This window comes from Rhinatrema bivittatum, chromosome 5, assembly GCF_901001135.1.
Source record: "Rhinatrema bivittatum chromosome 5, aRhiBiv1.1, whole genome shotgun sequence".
Taxonomy (NCBI): Eukaryota; Metazoa; Chordata; class Amphibia; order Gymnophiona; family Rhinatrematidae; genus Rhinatrema; species Rhinatrema bivittatum.
In genome coordinates, this window is record NC_042619.1 from 175,883,392 (window position 1) to 175,908,920 (window position 25,529).

The 25,529-nt window shown below is 41.4% G+C and overlaps 1 protein-coding gene across 1 annotated transcript in view; it reads right to left on the reverse strand.

Moving 5' to 3' along the window:
* MYCBP2 (MYC binding protein 2) overlaps positions 1–25,529 on the reverse strand; it is a 1,075,853-nt gene that overhangs the window by 15,326 nt on the left and 1,034,998 nt on the right. The window contains 2 exon segments of the mRNA XM_029603038.1: positions 13,153–13,260; positions 25,065–25,274. Coding sequence (XP_029458898.1) covers positions 13,153–13,260; positions 25,065–25,274 — 318 coding nt within the window.

Below are 25,529 nucleotides of genomic sequence, written 5' to 3' on the forward strand. Positions count from 1 at the left end.
CGCTTTATGTCCGGGATGGCATAGAGTCCAACAGGATAAACATTCTGCATGAGACTAAATGCACAATTGAATCTTTATGGGTAGAAATCCCTTGTATGTCGGGGAAGACTATAGTGATAGGAGTATACTACCGTCCACCTGGTCAAGATGGTGAGACAGTCAGTGAAATGCTAAGAGAAATTAGGGAAGCCAACCAAATTGGTAGTGCGGTAATAATGGGAGATTTCAATTACCCCAGTATTGACTGGGTAAATGTATCATCGGTACATGCTAGAGATATAACGTTCCTGGATGGAATAAATGACATTTTTATGGAGCAATTGATTCAGGAACTGACAAGAGAGGGAGCAATTTTAGATCTATTTCTCAGTGGAGCACAGGTGAGAAAGGTAACGATGGTGGGGCCGCTTGGCAATAGTGATCATAATATGATCAAATTTGAATTAATGACTGGAAAGAGGACAGTAAGTAAATCTATGGCACTAGCGCTAAACTTTCAAAAGGGAAACTTTGATAAAATGAGAAAAATAGCAAAAAATTGAAAGGAGCAGCTACAAAGGTAAAAAATGTGCAAGAGGCGTGGTCATTGTTAAAAAATACCATCCTAGAAGCACAGTCCAGATGTATTCCACACATTAAGAAAGGTGGAAAGAAGGCAAAACGATTACCGGCATGGTTAAAAGGGGAGGTGAAAGAGGCTATTTTAGCCAAAAGATCTTCATTCAAAAATTGGAAGAAGGATCCAACAGAAGAAAATAGGATAATGCATAAGCGTTGGCAAGTTAAACGTAAGACATTGTTAAGACAGGCTAAGAGAGAATTTGAAAAGAAGTTGGCCGTAGAGGCAAAAACTCACAGTAAAAAACTTTTAAAAATATATCTGAAGCAGAAAGCCTGTGAGGGAGTCAGTTGGACCATTAGATGATCGAGGGTTTAAAGGGGCACTTAGAGAAGATAAGGCCATCGTGGAAAGATTAAATGATTTCTTTGCTTCGGTGTTTAGTGAAGAGGATGTTGGGGAGGTACCCGTACCGGAGAAGGTTTTCATGGGTAATGATTCAGATGGACTGAACCAAATCACGGTGAACCTAGAAGATGTGGTAGGCCTGATTGACAAACTGAAGAGTAGTAAATAATCCTGGACCGGATGGTATACACCCCAGAGTTCTGAAGGAACTGAAAAATGAAATTTCAGAACTATTAGTAAAAATTTGTAACCTATCATTAAAATCATCCATTGTACCTGAAGACTGGAGGATAGCTAATGTAACCCCAATATTTAAAAAGGGCTCCAGGGGCGATCCGGGAAACTACAGACCGGTTAGCCTGACTTCAGTGCCAGGAAATATAGTGGAAAGTGTTCTAAATATCAAAATCACAGAACATATAGAAAGACAAGGTTTAACGGAACAAAGTCAGCATGGCTTTACCCAAGGCAAGTCTTCCTCACAAATCTGCTTCACTTTTTTGAAGGAGTAAATAAACATGTGGATAAAGGTGAACCGGTAGATGTAGTGTACTTGGATTTTCAGAAGGCGTTTGACAAAGTTCCTCATGAGAGGCTTGTAGGAAAAGTAAAAAGTCATGGGATAGGTGGCGATGTCCTTTTGCGGATTACAAACTGGCTAAAAGACAGGAAACAGAGTAGGATTAAATGGAGTGGGCAGTGGAGTGCCTCAGGGATCTGTATTGGGACCCTTACTTTTCAATATATTTATAAATGATCTGGAAGGAAATACGACGAGTGAGGTAATCAAATTTGCAGATGATACAAAATTGTTCAGAGTAGTTAAATCACAAGCAGATTGTGATAAATTGTAGGAAGACCTTGTGAGACTGGAAAATTGGGCATTGAAATGGCAGATGAAATTTAATGTGGATAAGTGCAAGGTGATGCATATAGGGAAAAATAACCCATGCTATAGTTACACAATGTTAAGTTCCATATTAGGTGCTACCACCCAAGAAAGAGATCTAGACGGCATAGTGGATAACACATTGAAATCATAGGTTCAGTGTGCTGCGGCAGTCAAATAAACAAACAGAATTTTGGGAATTATTAGAAAGGGAATGGTGAATAAAACGGAAATTGTCATAATGCCTCTGTATCGCTCCATGGTGAGACCGCACCTTGAATACTGTGTACAATTCTGGTCGCCACATCTCAAAAAAGATATAGTTGCGATGGAGATGGTACAGAGAAGGGCGACCAAAATGATAAAGGGGATAGAACAGCTCCCCTATGAGGAAAGACTAAAGAGGTTAGGACTTCTCAGCTTGGAGAAGAGACGGCTGAGGGGGGATATGATAGAGGTGTTTAAAATTATGAGAGGTCTAAAACAGGTAGATGTGAATCGGGTATTTACTCTTTCAGATAATAGAAAGACTAGGGGGCACTCCATGAAGTTAGCATGTGGCACATTTAAAACTAATGGGAGAAAGTTCTTTTTCACTCAACGCACAATGTGGTTAGTACAGTTAGTGTAGCTGTGTTTAAAAAAGGATTGGATAAGTTCTTGGAGGAGAAGTCCATTACCTGCTATTAAGTTGACTTAGAAAACAGCCACTGCTATTGCTGGCAACAGTAACATGGAATAGACTTAGTTTTTGGGTACTTGCCAGTTCTTATGGCATGGATTGGCTGCTGTTGGAAAAAGGATGCTGGGCTTGATGGACCCTTTGTCTGACCCAGTTTGGCATGTTCTTATGTTCTTAACCCAAACTGCTTTCTTGGTGCAAAGCATTTTCTAGGCAGGTATGAGCAGTGAATATATGAATGGAAAACCAAGTAACAGATTTGTAGATATCGTCTATGGGAGCAGATCAAAGATGTGCCAAGGAAGCAACCCTTACCCTAAGCTAATAGGCCTTTACTTTGTCTTGAAGCTGTAGTCCGGATTAATTGTAGCAATAAGTGATCTAACCACCATGTCAGTGAGTGGATGAGAATGTTAAGATATTTTTACCTTGTGTGGCAATGGTTAAAGATATTGGTTCAATTGAAACTTTAATTACCATTGTCTCATGCGAATATATGCAAAAAAATGATATGAAACATAGATGACTTCTGGCCTTGCATCCTCAGAGAAATGATGGAAAGACGATAACCAATGGGATAGTGCTATATCATGGTACAAATTATATCACAATTCAGAGAGAGGAACATCTTGGTGGTGGGCTGGTGCTTTATGTCCGGGATGGTATAGAGTCCAACAGGATAAAGATGCTGCATGAGATTAAATGCACAATCGAATCTTTATGAGCAGAAGTCCCTTGTGTGTTGGGGAAGAGTATAGTGGTAGGAGTATACTACCATCCACCTGGCCAAAATGGTGAGACGGACAGTGAAATGCTAAGAGAAATTAGGGAAGCTAACCAAATTGGTAGTGCAATAATAAAGGCTTGGATAAGTTCTAGGAGGAGAAGTCCATTAATGGCTATTAATCAAATTTACTTAGGGAATAGCCACTGCTATTAATTGCATCAGTGGCATGGGATCTTCTTAGTGTTTGGGTAATTGCCAGGTTCTTGTGGCCTGGTTTGGCCTCTGTTGGAAACAGGATGCTGGGCTTGATGGACCCTTGGTCTGACCCAGCATGCAATTTCTTATGTTCTTATGGAGATTTCAATTATCCCAATATTGACTGGGTAAGTGAAACATCAGGACATGCTAGAGAGATAAAGTTCCTGGATGGGATAAAGGACAGTTTTATGGAGCAACTGGTTCAGAAACAGACGAGAGAGGGAGCAATTTTAGATTTAATTCTCAGGGGAGAACAGGATTTGGTGAGAGAGGTAATGGTGGTGGGACCGCTTGACAATAGAGATCATAATATGATCAAATTTAAATTAATAACTGGAAGGGGCCAGCCAGTAAGTAAATCCACTAAACTTTCAAAAGGGAAACTTTGTTAAAATAAGAAAAATAGAAAAAAACTGAAAGGAGCAGCTACAAAGGTTAAGAGTTTGTAACAGGGGTGGACACAGTTAAAAAAAACCAAACCATTTTAGAAGTGTAGTCCAGATGTATTCCACGCATTAAGAAAGGTGGAAGGAAGGTCAAATGATTGCAGTCATGGCTAAAAAGTGAGGTGAAAAAGGTTATTTTAGCCAAAAGATTTTCATTCAAAAATTGTAAGAAGAATCCATCAGAAGAAAATAGGAAAAAGCGTAAGCATTGGCAAGTTAAATGTAAGAAACCGATAAGACAGGCTAAGAGAGAATTTGAAAAAAATGTTGGCCGTAGAAGCAAAAACTCATAATAAAAACTTTAAAAAATATATCTGAAGCAGAAAGCCTGTGAGGGAGTCAGTTGGACTGTTAGATGATCAAGGGATTAAAGGGGCACTTAGGGAAGATATGGCCATCGCGGAAAGATCAAACAAATTCTTTGCTTTGGTGTTTACTAAAGAGGATGTTGGGAAGATACCCGTTCCAGAGATGGTTTTCAAGGGTGATGATGATATGAACTGAACCAAATATCAGTGAACCTGGAAGATGTGGTAGGCCAGATTGACAAACTGAAGAGTAGTAAATTACTTGGACCGAATGGAATACACCCCAGGTTCTGAAAGAACTAAAAAAATGAAATTTCAGACTTATTTCAATTAATTTGTATCCTATCATTAAAATTATCCATTCTACCTGAAGAGTGGAGATGGCCAGGAAACTATAGACTAGAAACAAAAAGTTGGGTGGACTGTCTATGGACTTCACTCCAGATAGAAGGCTAAGGCTCACATGCAGTCCAAACTGTGCAGTGCCTTGGTGTGAATTGTGCCTGGAAAAGAATATTGACAGGACGATTCACTGGTTAAGATGGAAATTTGTCACCAACTTAGGCAGGAACTTAGGATAAATACAAAAGACTATCATATTGTGATAAAATTTAGTATAATGTGGATAAGTCAGTAAGGCCTGGAGCTAGCTGATCATGCATGCTGAAGTGACCGCCACCAGAAATATGACCTTCCAGGTCAGATTCTTCAGGTCACAGGTACACAGCGGCTCAAAAGGAGCTTTCATCAGCTGAACTAACACCACATTCAGGTCCCAAGACACAGCAGGAGGCCTTAGGGGAGGCTTCAACTGAAGCAGGCCCCGCAAGAAACGTACAACTATAGGCTGCACAGACACAAGTGTACTATCTACACCATGGTGGTATGTGTCAATTGCACTCATGAATTCTAACTGAGTTCGTTTTCAAGGTAGTCAAGGTAATCAAGCAATTTTTGTGTGGGGCAGGAGAACACCACCGTGTGTGGTGAGGGCCTTCTGCTCACACCGCATGAAAAACCCTCTCCACTTCAGCCCATAGGACTTTCTAGTGGAAAGCTTTCTGGAAGCCACAAGGACCTGAGACATCCTCTGAAAGATCAAATGGCTGCAGATTAACCTCTCAACATCCAGGCTGTAAGCGACAGGACCTGGAGGCTAGGATGCCACAGCCTGTCCAGATCTTGCATGATGAGATCTGAGGTAGTCCCCAGACTAATCGGTTTCCAGATGGTCAGCTCCCACAAGAGGGCAAACCAGACTTGTCTTGCCAATGAGGGACTATGTGGATAATAGTCCCTCTGTCCTCGCAAAGCTTCAAGAGAGTCTTTGCCGCTAAGGGAATCGGGGGATACGCATACAGAAAACCCTTGCCCCAACGTTGGGCAAAGGCAACCGAGGCTGGTTTGCCATCTGACCTGTACATCGAACAGAACTGAGGCACTCTCCTGTTGCAGGGGGCCAGGAACAGATCTACGTCTGGGCTCACTGATTTGCTATCCCCTGGTCCAGGGACCACTTGTGGGATCTGAAGGCTTGACTCAGCCTGTCTGCTACCACGTGCTCCGTCCTGGCCAGGTATATGGCCCTGAGCACCATCCTGTGGGATAGGGCCCATGATCAGATCTGGACCGCTTCCTAACACAGGAGGTACAATCCTGTCTCTCTCCCTGCTTGACATACCACATGGCTACCTGGTTGTTGGTCTGGATCAGGACAACTTTGTTGGACATTCTATCTCTGAAAGCCCATAGTGTGTACCTGATCGCCCGAAGTTCCAGAAAGTTGATTTGACAAGAACGTTCCTGAGCGGACCAAAGTCCCTGGGTACTGAGCACATGTATATGAGCTCCCCACCACAGGGTAGATGCATCCGTGGTTAGGACAATTTGAGTGGGGAGATTCCAAAACAAGATTCCCTGTTCCAGATTGGAAAGTACCTGCCACCAGGACAACGAGTCCCAGAGAGAAGGGCTCAATTGGATGCAATCCTGGAAGCCGTGTCCAGCAGGGCTCCTATAAAGTCCAATTGAGGTGACGGGCTGAGATGGGACTTTGGGTAGTTGAGAACAAACCCCAGTGACTTTAGCACCGAATGGTCAAGCGTATGGGCCTGACAGCCTCTGCCTGATATGTACTCTTGACCAGCCAATTGTCCAGATATGGGAAGACAGGTCCTAAAACGACTTAAACCACTCCTATTTTTCCATGATTTCAGGACAGTCCTCCAAGCGCTACTGTTCGCCAAAATAGACTACTGCAGTGCACTCTACCTAGGCCTCCCCAAATCTACTACCAAACCACTGCAGATGATACAAAATGCGGCAGCGAGACTGCTGACCAGCACCAGCCGCGGTGAACACATCTCACCCATCCTCAGAAACCTACATTGGTTACCAGTAAATTTTAGAATCCTATACAAATCAATCACCCTAATACACAAAACCATCCATCATTAACTTTAACTCGACCTGGAAATCCCATTCAAACTCCACTCCTCTAACAGACCAACGAGAGATGTTCACAAAGGCACTCTACAATTTCCACCTACTAAAGCCACACGCCTCTCTACGACCAAAGACAGAGCTTTTTCGATAGCAGGCCCATCAATTTGGAATAACATCCCTTCAAACCTCAGATTGGAACCCTGCCTCTTAACTTTCAGAAAAAGACTCAAGACGTGGCTCTTCCACCAAGCTTTCTCCGATCCACCAGACAATCACTAATGGCCTTCCACTTTCACCCGGCCTTTAGACACTTATCTCCATGAACTATGGACTCTGGCTCCTCCAGGTTAAAGCACCTTCAAGCTTTAACCCGCTCTCACTATCGTATTCATTTATTATTATTACTTACCTTCATCTTCCTTCCAGCTTATTATAAGCTTCCAAGTTCTCGATTCCAGTTGATTGTAACTTTGACTTATTCATATCTATTGTTATCTATTGTTTACCTGAATTGTTTCCTTCAGTTATACCCCCTGTTAAATGTAAACCGATCCGATATGGTTATTTACTATGAAGGTCGGTATAAAAAACTGTTAAATAAATAAATAAAGACATGCACTCCCAGTCTGCAAAGGTGCGCCACTACCAGGGCCAGGCATATTGTGAAGACCCGTGGAGTGGACGCAAGCCCGAATGGCAACACTCTGTACTGGAAGTACTGTGTTTCAACCACAAATCAGAGATACTTCCTGTGACCTGAGAAGGTCTCGATATGAGTGTATGCATCCTTTAGGTCGAGGGAGCATAGCCAGTCCCCTTTTTTGCAAGATGTCCAGGGAAACCATGTCCAGGGAAACCAACGTTTCTCTTTTTAGAAACTTGTTCAAGGCCCTTAGATCTAGGATGGGGCGGAGTCCTCCTGTTCTCTCTGGAATCAGGATGTACCTGGAGTAGAATCCTTGCCCTCTTTGTACGGGCTTGATCACTCTGGCTATTAAGGAGGAGGAGAGCTCAGTTTGTAGTACATCCTGATATGCTACCGGCCCCCCAATGTGGGCATGAAGGGCAATTTGACAGGACACCCAAGATTTAATTGGTACCTTGGCAGACGAAGGACAAACTCACTGGTCCGAAGTTACACTGGGCCACTGGTTTGCAAAGAACCGGTCTGCTCCCGACTGGAGGGATCCATCATCCTGGATACAGACAACTGGCTTATGCTCCCTACGGCCCAGTCAAAACCCCATCCCCAGAGTTGACTGAGGAGCTGGCTGGGGTTTGGGGACTCTCTGCTGCCTGGGATGGCCATGGAAGCCCTGATGGTGTTGATGGGAGTGAGGAGGCAGAGAATAGTACTTCCTCTGCCGAAAGACTTCCTTGCCCCAGACTTGATGGCCTCCTGGATGAGGAGGATGGGGCTGAGGTATTGGCGGAGAGTTTTGGAGGGTCTCCTGGTGGTCCAAAATTGGGCCACAGCATACCTCACCCTATCTTTGAAGAGATTCTCTCCAGTACACGGCATGTCAGAGATCCAAGGCCCAGAGCCATGTCATTCTGCAGGCGGTGATTCCCGCTGCAGAGATTCTCGATTGCTGTTTCAAAAACATCGTAGGTCACACAGACCTTGTGTTTTACGCACTCCAGACCCTTGTGCACCAGTGGCATGAAGATGTCTTGCTGCTGTTGAGGCAGCTGCTCAGTTACCTCCTGCACCTGCTTCCAGATTTTCCGTGAGTTCTGGCCCATGTAGATCTGGTAGGCAGCGATGTGGGCATTAAGCACAGTGCCTTGGAACATCTTCCTCCCAAGAGCATCTATTACTCTGTGGTCCTTTGCCGAGGAATGGGCCTGAAAGCGCTTGGCTCTCTTTAGAGTGTATTCGACCACAACCGACTGGTGAGGCGGCTGACACTTAGTGAATCCGGCAGCCTTCTAGACAAGATAGACCCCATCCGCCTTCTTGTTAAATGGAAGGACTGAGAGGGGGTGTTCCACTATCCTCAGCAGCAACTCCTTAAGAATCTCATGTACTCGGACTGCCACAATCTTCTTAGGAGGCTGCACAAATTGGAGGATCTCAAGCATTTTGTGCTTGGTATCCTCCTGTGTCAAATGTTGAAATGGGATGGCCTCCGCCATCACCTTCAAAAACCCTGCAAAGGTCAAGTTCTCAACTGGGGACTTCATTCATCTGGAGAAGGGTCTGATGGGAGACCATCAGAGTTCTTGGAGGAGGACTCCGTCAGATCACCACCCAGGCATCAAAGGGACCCTCATCCTCACTGTATGCTGAGGGGATGGGGCCTTCATCCAGCAGCACAGGCAATGGTAGAACTGAATGGAGGGGGGGGGGGGGGGGGCTACAGGCCTCGACATCTCTGCCGGCTTCGGTGGAAGTTCCTTGGAGGAGGAACCAGCAACCACACCATATTAGTATGGGAATGCCTTGGTAAGTGGCACCAGCTGAGTCGGTAATGCACTGATGAGCATGCTGCGCTTCTCCAGAAGCAGTATGAGGATGGGCGGCACCATGTCCGTGGCTTCAGTGCCACAAGACCAAAGCCCTGCAGTGCCCGCTCCACCGCCAGTTGGACTCCGTATTCCAGCTACTCCTCAAACATTGCTGATGCCAATACCGACTGGGAGGAAGGAGTGGTGGCCAGTTCTTTGGACCTACGAGGGGGGATCAGCGAATAGAACCAGGACTGATGGAGACTGTCATGGACCCATGATAAAGGATGGGCTCTCCTTGCTGCGGGGTCGCTTTGCGGCAAAAGCTAGTGCATCCCCATGCCTGGCACCATGCATCGACAGGGACCAGTGCTGATGTCTCAGGATCCCCTTGATGTTTGGCCCGGTCTTTCCCCGTTCTGAGGTCAAAGATAAAGAACCTGGTGTCCTTGGCCTGGAGATCAACAGTTGGTCTCTGGTGGCCCTATCCATCCGCGGCATTGACAGTACTAATAGTCCCGCCGATGTTGTGGTGTCCATTGGTGCAGCTCCAAGGTCCCTCTATGCTGATGCCGCCGATGCTGATGGCTTGGACTTCCTCGACCCAACGAGTTGATCCATCTTGTCGAATTGAAACAGACGTCCCTTCAGGATCATCTGAGTGCAAAAGCGGCAACACTGGATGTCATGTGATGCCCCCAGGCAGAGAATGAACACCTCATGAGGATCAGTGATAGACATGGCCCAAGGGCACCAGTGAAAACTGGACATGGCCATGACAGACAAAAGGGCCACAAAGTCGAAAGCGATGGCGGCGGGCAGCGATGGCCAGCAGACACTGAGGCATCGCCACGGAGGGAAATCAACCATGACAGGAAAGTTACCTGAAATGCCAAAAACCCTGAGTAAGGACACTATGGGAAGGTACCGAGAGGGACCCGGTGATGGATCAAAGGAAAAAAAATTACAAAAATGCAAAGAGCAAAAAGGTTTTCCAAAAGGCTATAAACAGCTAAAGTGAGTTCAATCATACTGCGAGGCTTACAGCTCCACAGAAGAGAGACTGAAGAGGGACTCCGTGTAGATGCATGGTATAGAAACTTTGACATACGTTTTCTGCATTGGAGCTCCATCTAATGAAGTCACCCATATGTGAGGACTTCTATCCTGCTTGTCCTTGGAGAAAGAAAATTATTCATGAATGCTTCCTTACCAGAAAAGTGGGGAGTGAGATCAAACACAGCTGAAATAGATTGAGAGCAACCCTTTCACACCCAGACCAGTGAATTAGGGATTTGTTGTGCCAGTAAAGACTCTGCTGGCTAGGGGTTTAAATAGGGTGCTATCGAGAGTGGGTCTCCGTTTAGGTCAATGAGACTTCACTAGGTGTGTCCATCCCCTAATACCTGGAGGATAAAATATTGCTAGTTCCCCAGCTTTCTATAGCCAGCATGGCTCCAGCCTGCAGTCTCCATAGCAGCAGTTTAAGACCTGTTGGTCCTGACAATTTCATTGTTGTTATAGAGCTTTCACCTTATGCATGGATCTTCAAATTCAGTTCATCATATTGTACCTAAACCAATAATACAAAGATCTCTGAACAAGCATACAAGAGAGAGTAAAGGATGTTCCAGGAAAGCAAGGCAAGCATTTACTGTAAAGAGTACTTCTTCTGTAAAGAAGAGCACAATGATGTATCTAACTTTTTTTTATATGCTTAATAAGTCATTGTAACACTCTAGACCTTCCTTGAAGTTAAATTGTTTCTAATTCTGAAATGGTATATAAATGAAAAACACACACTATCCCTTTGTGGTAGAGGTGAAGCAAGGGTGAAGTATCAAGCACAATTTGTGGTAACAGGCATGAAAAACAGGCAAACTAGAAGGGTCTTGTGGTCGTCCACATCATATACTATTGTTGCTGGGATACTGGCAATTAATGACAGTGTAAATCCTATTACGTCCTTGTGGATTCATGATCATAGTAGTATTTAACCATTTCAAATCTAAGATTTTCCCCATCAAAATATCTCATTGGCCATGCTTGAAAGTTTTATAGAATTCTATTCAGTAATGGTTAGAATGGTCATCGTATTGTACATGCAAACAGAATCAAGATTTATCAGTCAATAAGCAATACTGGATTTAATTGTTGTTGACTGGAATCAATGTATAAAATTCAAGCAGCACCATATATGAACAAAAGGCAGAAAAATCAAAATTAAATTACAAATCTACACAAAGCATTAGAATATAAATCAATATTTCTAGATATTTCAATGGCTTTTGTACTGAAGTTCTTTAAGTGGAAGGATTATGCAGGAGGTCTCAAAAGCAAAAGCACATGTAAATATACATATTGTTAAAAACTATGCACCAAAAAAGCTAATGAATTAGACTAAATGACTGCTAAAGAACTCAGGTTACAACTGTATAACCTACAGAATGAACATTCTACATAACCAAGCACTTAGCACCACTTCCTTCTCCTTCTTTTCCCTCCCACTTTCTCCTCTTGGTTATTTCCTGACCCCTTTGTGGCAAGATTCATGCTGGGATCGGACGCTGTGAAATAGGAGGGGGAGAAACATGGATTAAGGGATAAAGGGAAGGAGTCAATGGAAGCATTTTCTCATATTCCAGTCTTGAGGCTACTGATAAACAAAATAATTGATTTTACCCATAAACTGCAGAGCATTTATTTAAGGCAACAAAGTTTTCTCATTGTAAGAAGTATTTTTTGAAAATTCCTTATATGAAAAGTATTTGCACATATACAGTATTGGACACATGGCAAGAATTAAAAAAAGGGGTTGAAATTAGTATAAGCTTGAAACTTGTGAGCAGTGGTGCCAATTGTCAAGGCTTCATCCTTGTCTACTGTCCATTTGCACATCTTTCATATATATATATTCATAATTCAATCATCTTTTTAAAAAATGTATTTTAATTGGAGTTGTAACACTTCCCTCTTGCTTGGATCAAAAATAGCTGGACAGCATGCAGACAAACTCATAGGGAGTTGCTTTGGGAAATGTAAATATCAATAGGTGAATAGATGGATGCGATTGCCCAGGGAAGGAAGACAGGGGCTAGGAAAGAAGCACAATTTTTAAAATGTAGCTGGGATGCAGTTCTGGGGAATGGAGCTAAAAATCAGAAAAAGAAAATACAGCAAAAATTGTACATTGCCACCGATTGTAGCAATGTATTGCTATATTTTTGTCATTTTACCTCCATTTCGACAACACTATATCCCAGCTACTTTTATTTATTTATTTTTTTATAATGTGCATCCTTACCAGTCCCAGCTTGCTGTCCCCCCTTCCCTGGACAATCACATCCACCTACTATCTAGTCACCTATTGATATTTAGATTTCCCAAGGTTACGCTCTAAACGTTTCAGCCTTCATATTACCCAGCCATTTCTGATCCAGGCAAGAGATAAATGAATCTGAATACTTTGTTATACTCTCCGATTAAGATATTTTCTAAAAGATGATTGAATTATGAACATATTTGAAAGACGTCCAAATGTACAGTAGCCAGGATTGAAGCCTTTACGACTGGCGTTACTGCTCTCAAGTTTCAAAGCTCTGCAAATGTAACCTCTTTGTTTCTTAAAAGAGAACAAAACAAGGAAAATAATTGTAGTAGCAGGTTCAATTTTTGTGGATTTGGACACTTTGTGGCAAGATTTTGTTTTTCAAAATAAAAACTATTTTATGGCCATATGAGGGAGGTGTACACCAAGAGTACTGAAATTACCTTAAAAAGTGAAAAACGAAGCACCCTAGAAAATCATGTGACATTTTATACAAGATAAAATTAGTCATTGCTTTCCCCCAACAATGATCTCCTGTTTAATCCTCAAACATGTGGTTGGTCATAATAAAAGTTTTAAATTGGATTGATCCCTACTTGCACAATATGTAAGAAACTAAACTAAAAATAAGGCAAATTAAGTTCACAATACCTGAGCCCTGGAAATATCCGAACATGCACCACAAATGAGCTCTCTGGGATCATAGTCATCACCTTGACCAGCTTCTGCATCACAGCGAGCTTCCCCACCAAAATATGCCTACAATTAAAATATCTGTTAGTTTATTGCCATAATTCTTACTTACAACACATTTATATTTGTTAAAACATTCCTTTTACATTTATCTATTCATTGTGTATTCCTTCTTCCAATTACACACTCCTTGTAGGCAAGCAAAATATTTAAACTATATATGTTCTTACAGAATAACTGTTGAATTGTAGATACAAATGAGCTAGCTAATAAAAAGTCCTGACCTCAGGACAACCAGTTAGGAAACCTTTATTTTAAATGGGATTAAAATATATTCAACAGTCATTTTGTGCCTCCTACCACATCTCTACTTTGTTAAAAGAAGGGTGCATTCTGGATGAATGCTAATCAGTATTCAGAAAAAGTCACAATACTGATATGGTGCTGCACTGATAGATGATGATAAGGCCCTTGATTGAGTTAGGTCCTCCATACTGATTTGTTAAATTTCTTGACTGCTTTCGACAATATTGATCATACCATCTTATTCAAGGGACTGTCAGACATCAGTGACAAGGGTATAGCAGTAAATTGATTCCAATCCTTCCTAACAAGAAGGAGGATCCAACAAGTGGTAGTTTGTGGTACATCTTCTTCCATTAAGTCCATGTATAAGGGGCTCTGATGGGATCAATCCTCTGCCCAGTTCTTTTTAAGACGACTGACTGAATCATCAGCCTCTAATACTACATTTATGTCAACATACAAATTTTGTGTCCCTAGGAACTGAGAGGATATCATCCAAAAAAAAAAGACTGCCTTGCAGAGTCTGGAAATTCATTTCTGCGAATAAACTAAAATTCAACCCCAACAAGACAGATGTATTACTTGTGGGCAGTTCAGATTTCTCTAGTAGAAGGAAAACTGGTTTCAAATGGTGTCCCCTTACCTCTTAAGTGAGAGGTATTCAGCTTGGCTGTTCTAGTGGGTACCGATTAACTATGGAATCCAGATAGCTACAGTCTTGATGAACACTTTCTTTTACCTCCCCCATCATGTGATGTCGCTTAAGTCCTATGTCAGTACTGCTTACTTGATCACCCTTATCCGTGCATTTGTGATGTCTCAAGTAGATTATTGTAACACCCTGTATGTGGTATTGCCATAAAAATTACCAAAATGCCTCCAATTGGTACAGAATTCTGCATATGTTTAATTTGATTGTGGTTACAGACAGATGTTTAGCCCAAATGTAGAAAAATTATATTGACTCCTGGCTACCTTTTGGGCAAATTTCAAGGCCCTTTGTTTGGCCCTGCTCCTTTTTACCTAAAGGAATGTCTTTGCTGTTACAAACCACCTTGCAGTTTAAGATTCATGAGTGAAGAATTCCTGCAAATAGCTGCCCTTAAAGAGGCCAGAATACTCAGGCCTCAAAATCGGACATTTTCATTTTTTATCTCCACTCATTGGAACTCACTGTCAAGAGAAGCAAGATTTACTTCAGACCTGCTCACTTTTCATTGCGTTAAGTCAGCAAGTTTCTTGTTCCTGGCTTTTTTTTTTTTTTTTTTTAACTGGGTTTATTCAAGTGTTTTTGTGAAGGTATTTTAGTGATTACAATAAGCATTAGTTTTTCTAAATAGTCTCAGTGTGATAATTAAAAAAAAAAAGTAAAAATTTAGCATCTACTATATGCATACTACATTTGCCTATTTTTGTTATGTTTCCTATAGTCTCTTGGCTCTAATCATTTACCTTAGCAAAATAATATAATAAAATCAGACTAAATAAAACCTGTCTTTTTTGTTTATTATTGTGTGGTCATGCCTTTGTTATGCTTTATTGATTTCCATCTTTTTCATTATAGTTGTACCTAACTCCAAGTACCTTGGTAGTAGTTATACATCTTTATAATAAACAAGCATAACAATTCAAAACAGAGAGAGACAATTCATAAATGATACTCATATATAATTCAGATATACTGTATAGCTCAGACAATATACTGAACATTAAATTGCATTTGCCATTTTGAAGCCCAATTTCCTGAGGCTTGCACTCCCTTTCTTCTTTTTTTTTCTTTTTCTTTTTCAGAAGCTGCATCCTGCTGCCGATCCCGGAAGTGAGCCCTTGACCCCTCCCCTTCGGCTGACGCTGCCGACATCCTCGACGTCGGGGACGCCCCAAGGGGGAGGATAAAAGGGATGCCCCGGGACCGGTAGCAAGACGTACCTGCCACTACCGCTGCCGGACCCTGCCTCCAAAAAAGACCCTGAGGCTCGCACTCCCTTTCTTCTTTTTTTTCTTTTTCTTTTTCAGAAGCTGCATCCTGCTGCCGATCCCGGAAGGGAGCCCTTGACCCCTCCCCTTCGGCTGACGCTGCCGACGTCCTCGACGTCAGGGACGCCCCAAGGGGGAGGATAAAAGGGACGCCTGGGACCAGAGGCGTCGCGCGCCGAGGGAGCACGACAAAGGGGCAAGCCCCTTTGTACGCTCCTTCGTACTCCACTGAGAAACTGGTAACATAAGACGTACAGACATCATACCCGGATTGGACAAACATGGACAGAGACAACGAAAGACAAGAACCGGTAGTACACACCATCACAACCTGCCTACACAAAGGTAAATATGGAGACAATTACACAAGAACGTATAGAAATAGACACATAACAAACAGTAAAAAAAACAAAACAAACAAAGCCTAGTAATCTAATAAGACTAAAAAGGACCAAAATCCCAACCAATCCTCTATCAAATAACTTATTAATGCTGACCTTCCTTTTAGTCAATGCTCAATCTATCACAAAAACATTTCCAATCATTACAGATCTACTCTACGACACAAAACCAAACTTTATTGCAGTCATGGAATCTTGGTTAAAACAGACAGACACAGTCTTAAAAAATCAGATAGCACACAAGAACTATGTTGTCTTTTCAATCCCCAGATTAAATAAAAGAGGGGAGGGACGGGACGGGACTAATGCTAATAATTGAAAAAAAATTAAAATGTAAACTAATACCCACTACACCACCAAGAAACCATGAAATTGCCCTCTTTGAAACGATGAACTTACAAATTTGCCTAATATACTGCCCACCAAGAGCCTACTAGAATTAAATATCTCCCCACTAATTGAGTTCTTAACAACACATTTAAATACTGAAAAACCCACCATTATATTAGGAGATTTCAACCTTCACATAGACACAAAGCCCCTGTCCAACACCTGCAAAACACTTTTGGATATTATGACGGCACTAGGATTCACTCTAATTACGGACAAGCCCACGCATAGAGCAGGACACTCTCTCGACATATCATTCATTAACCACAGTCACTTAGAACACATTAAAACAGATTCACACCCATTCCCTAGTCAGATCACTTCCTCATACAATCCTCGATTAAATACATTGAACACCGAACACAAGAAAAAAAAGAACCCTTCATATTTAAATATCGCCCACCTTATAACATAGAAACCCTGAAAGACAAACTAGAAGAAAAACTGAACAAATTAGACTACACCAACTGCTGCTCTGCTACCACAGCTTGGATGCAAACAACTAGAAATCTAACTGAAGAGATAAACCCTATAAAATGTATTAATATCAGGGACACCAAACTTACAAATCCATGGCATAACGAAAAGATAAAGGAAGTAAAAAGACAACTAAGGAAAAAGGAAAAAAAATGGAGAAAAAATAAAACCACCGAAAACCTGACAAAATACAGAAACAACTAGTTTACTATAAACAAGCAATTCTCAATACAAAGAAACAATTCTATAGCTCAAAAATAGAAAAATATGCAAACAACCCTAGAACATTATTCACCATAGTAAGAAATCTCATTAATGATAAAGCTGAATCCCAGCAAAACCTTCCAGACAATAAATGCAATGAAATAGCCACATTTTTTAATGACAAAATTAAAAACCTAAAAACAAAAATCCCAAATACTACGAAACAAGAAATTATAATGAAAAAAAGATGTTAAACAATGGTCGACATTCGACGAGGTATCAGAACTGGAAATCAAAACTATACTAAAAAAACTAAATCCGGCTCTACATGCATATGACACAATAACAACCGTAGACATAAAAAAAATAGCCAACACTATATCCCCGACATTGGCAAAGATCGTTAATCTATCTTTAGAGGAAGGATCCATGCCAGACGTACTAAAAGGCGCTATCGTAAAACCGATTTTAAAAAAGAAAAACAGCGACCCACTTAACCTGAGCAACTACAGACCAGTATCGAACCTACCCTTAATTGCAAAATTAATAGAAAAAACTATACAAAAGCAACTAGCAGAACACCTAGATAGCAATAATATCCTATATCCCTCACAACATGGATTTCGAAAACACTATAGCACGGAGACACTTCTACTTGCGCTGACAGACAACATCTTGAGGGGATTCGATAACGGTCAACATTACATTCTAGTAATGCTAGACTTGTCAGCTGCCTTTGATACTGTAAATCACAACATACTGCTAAATAGACTAGAAGAAATAGGACTAAACAACAAAACTATCAAATGGTTTAGATCATATCTAAGTAACAGATACTTTCAAGTACAAATCAAAGACGCTATTGTCAGATAAAATAAACCTTCAAACTGGAGTACCACAGGGATCCGCCCTATCTGCTACACTTTTTAATATATACCTGCTACCACTGTGCCACCTGCTAGCTGGTCTGGGAATCACACACTATATATACGCTGACGATATTCAGTTAATATTACCCATTGACGACACAATTGAGAAAACACTAAACTTAGCCAACATGTATCTTGACATCATCAAACAGCTACTAAACCAAATGGAGCTAGTAATCAATATAGAGAATACAGAATTCCTACATTTGGAACGACAAAATATGGAGATCACACAGAGCCAAATCACACTCAACAACCACCAACAAATAACACTAGCAGAGAAAGTACGGATTCTAGGAGTAATAACTGACACAGAAATAAGCTTAAAACAACACATATCTCTAAAAGTTAAGGAAGAATACGCCAAACTAATGGTTCTCAAAAGACTAAAACCACTTCTAACAACTGCCAACTTTCGATCAGTACTACAAGCGTTGATATTTGCAAGCACAGATTATTGTAATGCCCTTCTACTAGGTCTACCACACCTCACTAAGACCACTACAAATTTTGCAAAACACAGCTGCAAGAGTTTTAACTGGCATAAGTAAAAGAGAACACATCACCGAAACACTGGCTGAGTTACACTGGCTTCCCATTGAACAAAGAATACAATACAAAACACTATGCACCATACATAAACTAATACACAATGAAAACGCAGACTGGCTTAACACAGCCCTTCGCGTACACATCCCTAACAGAAACCTAAGGTCAGCCAACAAAGCACGCCTAACTATTCCATCAGTCAAAACAGCAAGACTAACACAAGTAAGAGAAAGGGCATTATCCTTGGCAGGACCCATATTATGGAACTCCATGCCCTTGGAGTTAAGATTACAAAGAGACAGCAAAGCCTTTAGAAAAAATTTAAAAACCTGGCTCTTTAAACAAGCTTTTCAAAAAGATAAGGGAGAATAGAAGCCAGGGAAGTGCAAGGTACGAACAATTGAACACCCACACACACTACAGTATTCACTAAGTGTGTAGTTTTTAATAGATAGCCATCACTAAACGATAAGTTACAATTATAAAACTAGTGTTATACTTGAAAATGATAGACAGAGACCCGGTCAGGAATTATCACATTTATCAATTAACATTGATCAATTAACATTCTTATGTTCTTATCACAAACTATGTTACCAAACCTTATGGCTCCTATGTAAACTGACAGATTTTAGTATCATTACTTTATGTGCCTTATTGTAAACCGTTGTGACGGTTGCCACCTTAACGACGGTATAGAAAAGATTTAAAATAAAATAAAAATAAATAAATAATAAATAGTCTCAAAGTCCTTCTGCAGTTCTTCACAATCCGCTGCCATTTTAATGATTGAAAACAATTTTATATCATCTGTAGATTTGTTCATCTCACTCATCGTTCCTTTCTCCAGATCATATATGAATATGCTAAATAGAACAGGTCCCAATACAGATACCTGGGGTACTTGCTCCTCTAACGACCTGTCTCTTTTCAGAAAACTGACCACTTACTACTACCCTCTGTTTCCTATGTATTATCCAGTTACTAATCAACAGTAGAGGACTGCCTCAGATCCCATGCCATTTTCAGAAGGCATTTGACAAAGTCCCTCCTGAGGAGTCTCTAATGAGGGACTTTGTCAAATGCCTTCTGAAAATCCAAATACTTTGTATCAACCAGCTCACCTTTGTCCAAATATTAATTTACACCCTTAAATAAAATAAGTCCACATTCAAAAGCATTTAGCTAGCTAACTCAGAAATTAGTTGGCTAACTGAATATTTGGGCACTTATTTGGCTAAATTATAGCCGGCTAATAAGATAGCCAGTTAGAATTTAGTTGGATAAGTTAGGGGCATTCTGGGGGCATAACTGGGAGGAGTTGAGTTAGCTGGCTAACTCCTATATTCAGAGTTAGTCAGATAACTTAGCCAGCTAAGTCTAGTCAGGCCAAAGACCTATCCTAAAGTTAGCCAGCTAACTTTAAGATAGCAGCTGCACTATTGAATATGCTCCAAAGTTATTTGGATAAGTTTATCCCACTAACTTTGCTATCTGGACTGTGTCTGAATATGGACCTCCAAGTAAATTGGCAAGGTAAGACTTCCCTTTGCAAAATCTATCCTGACTCTCCCCAATTAAACCATGTCTATTTATGTGGTCAGTAATTTTAAGACTAGCTTCGACCATTTTGCTTGGCCTCAATATCAGGGTCACTGGTCTACAGTTTCCTGGATCACTCCTGGAGCCCTTTTTAAAAACTGGCATTACATTGGCCATCCTCCAAGTCTTCTGATACTGTGTCTGATTTAAATGATAAGTTGCAAATCACCGGAACAGGTCTGCAATTTAATTTTTTAATTCCTTCAGAACTCTGGGTTGATACCACCCAAACCTGGAGATTTGGTATTCTTTAGTCTATCAGTCTGAGTAATTACATCCTCTAGATTCACAGTGATTCCATCTAGTTGCTCAATCACCATCAAAAAATGTTTCCAGTGTTGGTATGACCCAATAAAGACAGAAGTAAAGAATTCATTTTTTCTATTTCCTTGGCCTGCCTGACCACCCCTTTTGAGATAGCAAGTTTGCTTACTATAAATGGGGTTCTATGTAGACAGCAGGATGAATTAGCCATAACACATGGGTGATATCATCAGACAGCACTGAATAGACATTTCTCTCTTAGCTCATAAAGCTTTTGCTCTGCTGAGCATATGAGGGAGTTTCCATACACATGCTGCCTTGTGAGCCCCTCAGTTGAGTGTAGAGCTTAGTTAAGCAAGATAGTCAACTCTTCAGGAAGGCGGTTGGGTATTAAGCCTGGCTAATTCATCTGGCTGAGAACCTTGTTTACGGTAAGCAAACTTACTTTATCAGTTGACAAGCAGGCTGAATTAGCCAGAGACGTGGGGAGTCCCAAGATGAAAAAGCAACCCACACCTCCCAGTGGAGAGTAGATTATTGGGAGAACAGGTTGTGCAAAACTGCTTATGGAAAGTTACTGTCTAGAGAGCAAGTAGCAGTGTAGCACATGTCTTCAATGGACACAGCTCTTATGTGAGCTACTGATGTACTTATGGCTTCTATTTGATGAGCCTTGATAGAATCTGCTATGCTCTGATTGGCCTCCAGATCACAATGTGCAATACATTTTGCTAGCTAGTTTGATTATGTGCACCTGGCAACTGCTACTCCATTGTTGGGATCATAAGAGAAGAAAAGTTAAGAAGCTGGATGATGCATTTGAGTTTTCTTTGGATAAAAGTCCAAGGCCCTTTCACAGGCCAGTGAATGGAAGGCCTTCTCTCCATATGTGCATGAGGTCTTGGAAAGAATGTGAGCAACACAATGGCTTGATTCAGATGAAATGCTGAAACAATTTTTGGTAGAAACTTGTCTCGCATGCAGAGCACCTCCGTTGTAGGTATGGAGGGTAATGAACTGATTCCTATAGATCACTGACTCTTATTGCTAATGTGATGGTGACTAGGAACACCATTTTCCAGGTGAGGAGCTTTATGAAACCTAACTGTTCCTAGGTTGGCTTCATTAGTTGTGTCCGAAGACATTGAGATCTCATGGCACTGGTGGCTTGGTGACCACAAATATCGTATGCCATAAGTTTCTCACACTATAGGATGTATGGAGATCGGTTTGCTATCCGCTTGAACGTAGTAAGCCATAATGCCACTAGGATGCATTTTGACAGATGACTTACTGAGACTTGACAAGGAGAGGGAGAATAAGTACTGAAGTAAATTTTTTAGAGCACAAGCAAATGGACTCAGGGAACCTGCTTAAAAGCAAAATGAAAATCTTTTCCATTTAAAACTGTAAGCTTTTCTGGTGGAAGGCTTCCTGGCCTAAATCACAATATCGTCAACTTCCATGGACAGTGACAATGAGGAGACTAGCAAGCGCTCAACATGCATGCTATCAAGTTGAGAAAGCGGCAGTTCGGATGATATAGATGAACTTCCTCTTGAGTTAGCAAAGTTGGATCAGATCCCATCATAATTGGAGGGCTGATTGTCAACCTGGTGAAGTATGAGAACTAAACTTGCCTGGGCCATACTGGACATGACACGCCTGGGTCTTCAAGTGCCTTCTGCACCATTCTTGCCATCAGTGGGAGTGGAGGAAAGGTATACAGCAGATCTGCATTCCATTTGAGAAGAAAAACACCTGGACCGAATCATAACTTGCTTTGAAGAATGAAGCAAAATTTGATTTTCCTATTGTCCTCTGATGTGAACAAATCTGATGACAAGTGACCCCAGAGTCTGAACAACCTGTCTGCTACTCTTTAGTCCAGAAACCACTTGTGTGGACAAAAAACTCTACTGAGGTGATCTACCAGGGTGTTAGATATACAGGGAAAGTAATTTGTTTGTAGGAAGGCTCTATGGCTACAAGCCCACTCACAAATTCTTAGAGATTCTTGGCAGAAGGTTCATGAACCTGTTTGTTAATGTAGAACATTGCTACTTGGTTGTCTGTTTGGATCAGAATTTTCTTTCCCCAAAGGAAATGAAATTAAAAAAAAGACTCAATGCATGTCTGATGGCTCGCAGCTTCAGGAAGTTGATTTGAAACTGATATTCTGCTGCTGACCAGATTCCTTGGGTTCCTAAGGAGCCTGTCTGTGTGCTCCACACTCCCGGTGGACACATCCATTGTTAGCGTTACCTGATGAGATAGAAGCCAAAGAGGAGCACTATCCTCAAAGCTCCAGAAGCTTTGAGTTTAGTCACCATGAAAGAGACCTCTATCTCTGCAATGACCTTCACCAGGTGTGAAAAGGGCAGAAGCAACTGGTTCCACTAGGCAAGGAGGCCTCACTGGGGAATTCTAAATTTGAGGCGGGTCATGAACTACATGCACCATTGCCGCCATATGTACCAGGACAACAAGGACTTCTTGGGTCGGGATGTGATCCTGATGTTGTAGTCCGAAGGGAGGAATACTTTCTCCTCCAGAGAATCTATCCATGTCCTGATGAATTTGATTCTGAGTAGGAACAAGACTTGACGAAGCTGATTATGAAGCCCAGTGACTGAAGGAGTTGGATTGTTTTCTACAGGGAGACCAACACTCCTGCTTGGGAAGGCCCCATCACTAGCCAGTCATCCTGGTAAAGAAAAATACATATATGCATCACCTTGCACTTATCCACATTAAATTTCATCTACCCTTTGGATGCCCAATCTTCCAGTCTCACAAGGTCCTCCTGAAATTTATCACAATCCACATGTGATTTAACTTCTCTGAATAATTTTGTATCATCTGCAAATTTGGTTACTTCACTCGTCATATTCCTTTCCAGATCATTTATAAATATATTGAAAAGCACCAGTCCAAGTACAGATCCCTGAGGCACTCTACTGTTTACCCTTTTCCACTGAGAAAATTGACCATTTAATCCTACTCTCTGTTTCCTGTCTTTTAACCAGTTTGTAATCCATGAAAGGACACCGCCTCCTATCCCATGGCTTTTTAGTTTTCTTAGAAGCCTCTCATGAGGACTTTGTCAAATGCCTTCTGAAAATCCAAATACACTACATCAATTGGCTCACCTTTATCCACATGTTTATTAACCCCTTCAAAAAAAGAAGCAGATTTATTAGGCAAGACTTCCCTTGGGTAAATCCATGCTGACTGTGTTCCATGGTATCTGAAATAGCATTTTTTTTTAACTAAATGTTATGATTCTCCAGTTTTTTCTGTCCTTTATTTCCTGGCTACTCTAGCCCCCAAGTTCATTCTCCCTGTTATTTGTACCTGCGCTTCGGCCTTCCTGTTATATGGTTATGTTCAGTTAATCCCTAAGTTTGATGTAAACCGGCCTGATATGAAGCTTGTCATGAAGTTCGGTATAGAAAAATGTTAAATAAATAAATAAAGAAAAATTCAAATTCCCTGGAGATAAAAATGTATCACTACTGCTAGGCATTTCTTGAAGAAACTTGGGTCTACCAAGAATTTAAACAGAAGAACGTCATATTGGCAGTGAGAGGAATCCACCATGAAATGGAGGTATTTCCAATGAAAATGATGGATGGGTGTAGGAGCATACTCATTTTTCAGATCCAGACAGCAGTTTCCCATTGGGGAACATGCCCAGTTTTGCTCTTGGCAGGGTGCTGACCTGCTATAGTTCACACCCACTTGCCTGGTGCCTATCTACTCACAAGTCAGCAAAATGCACCCGCTGACATGCTGAACCACCATGACTTACCTGCGGCACCATGCCTCCCTCTTTTTACAGCCATATTGAAAGTCATCAGAGGAAGGGAGAGGGGAAAGTGATTATCTCAGACCTTCTGAGTGAGTCCAAACCTGGCATAGCACCATGGGAGACAGGGAGGAAATTCAGGGAAAAGGCTGTACTGCAAGTCTTTTTTTTTTTAAACTACTGTCTCCCTGCTCCTCTCCTAGTATACAGGAAGAGTGTGCTGTCAGTGGCTGCTGCTGCTGAACCCACCAAGGAAATAAAGTCACCTGGGACCACCTGATGCTTGACCCATTGGTGTGAGAACTCAGACCCCAAATAAGTTGGTTTCCAAAGGGGAAGAAAGAATCAGTCCCACCAGTATCATCACCCAGAGCGCTCCGAAGACTCGGCCTACCCATTACTAGAAGCCTGTGCCAGGGCCTACAGCCTTCCCAGGAGCAGCCTATGCTCCACTGGGAAACTAGGCCTACACATAAGCTGGCAGCAACAGTCTATATGTTTGCACCATCTGCTGGAGACAGAGAAATATTGAAGAGCTGAACTTAGCACCAGACCCCTATAGGGGGAGTAAAGAGGTTTTTTTTCTTTATCTCCATTTGTTGGCAGGGTTGACCTAACCCACTGCTTGGACGGGGCTGGCATGGAGGATAAGGAAGAAACCATTTTCTCTGACATTTAATTGAGCAAACAATGGAAAGAGGTCTCAAATGCTGCAGGAAACAGCACAGGGAAGAAAGGAAATACTGTCTTCTCTAAACCATATTATCTTTACTATGAGAAAAATAAAGCCATATTTTTTTCTACATTTACATTTTTTAAAGTATTTATAGGCTTCTGGCTAAACTAATGGCAGTTCATTTTGCATTCAGTCCCATATAATTTACTTGAATCAAGGAAAGTTAACTTCATGGTAGAGGCCACCACCAATCTTGGACATAGCCAAAGTATTATTCACCATACCTTTTTGCACTTATAACAGACGTAGTAAGCATATCTGTTCATAGCATAGCTAGTTGGGTCATTGTAGAATCGTACTCCTGGTGTTGTGATGGCCTCGCTCTTGTGCAGTCCTTCATATTCCAATCTCATTAAAGCTTTCCTCCTCACATCTTCATAGAGTTCTTTAATTGGATCAAGCAAGTCCTTTAATACTGTATGATTGATTTTGTTCTGAAATAAGAAGCAAAGGAAGAACATGACACTTTATTCAGTCACATCAGTTTTAGCATATTCTACAACACAGTTGTTCCTTTCCAATGTTCTCTTCTTTGGGTTTCATTGAATCATGGAACCTACAAGAAATTAAAATCATAAGATAGAGAACAGAAACATGGCAGCAGAAAAAGACTATACAGCCCATCCACACAACTGCTTAGCTGTATAATCCTTGCCACTCCTTCAGAGATCCCCTGTGCTTGTCCCATG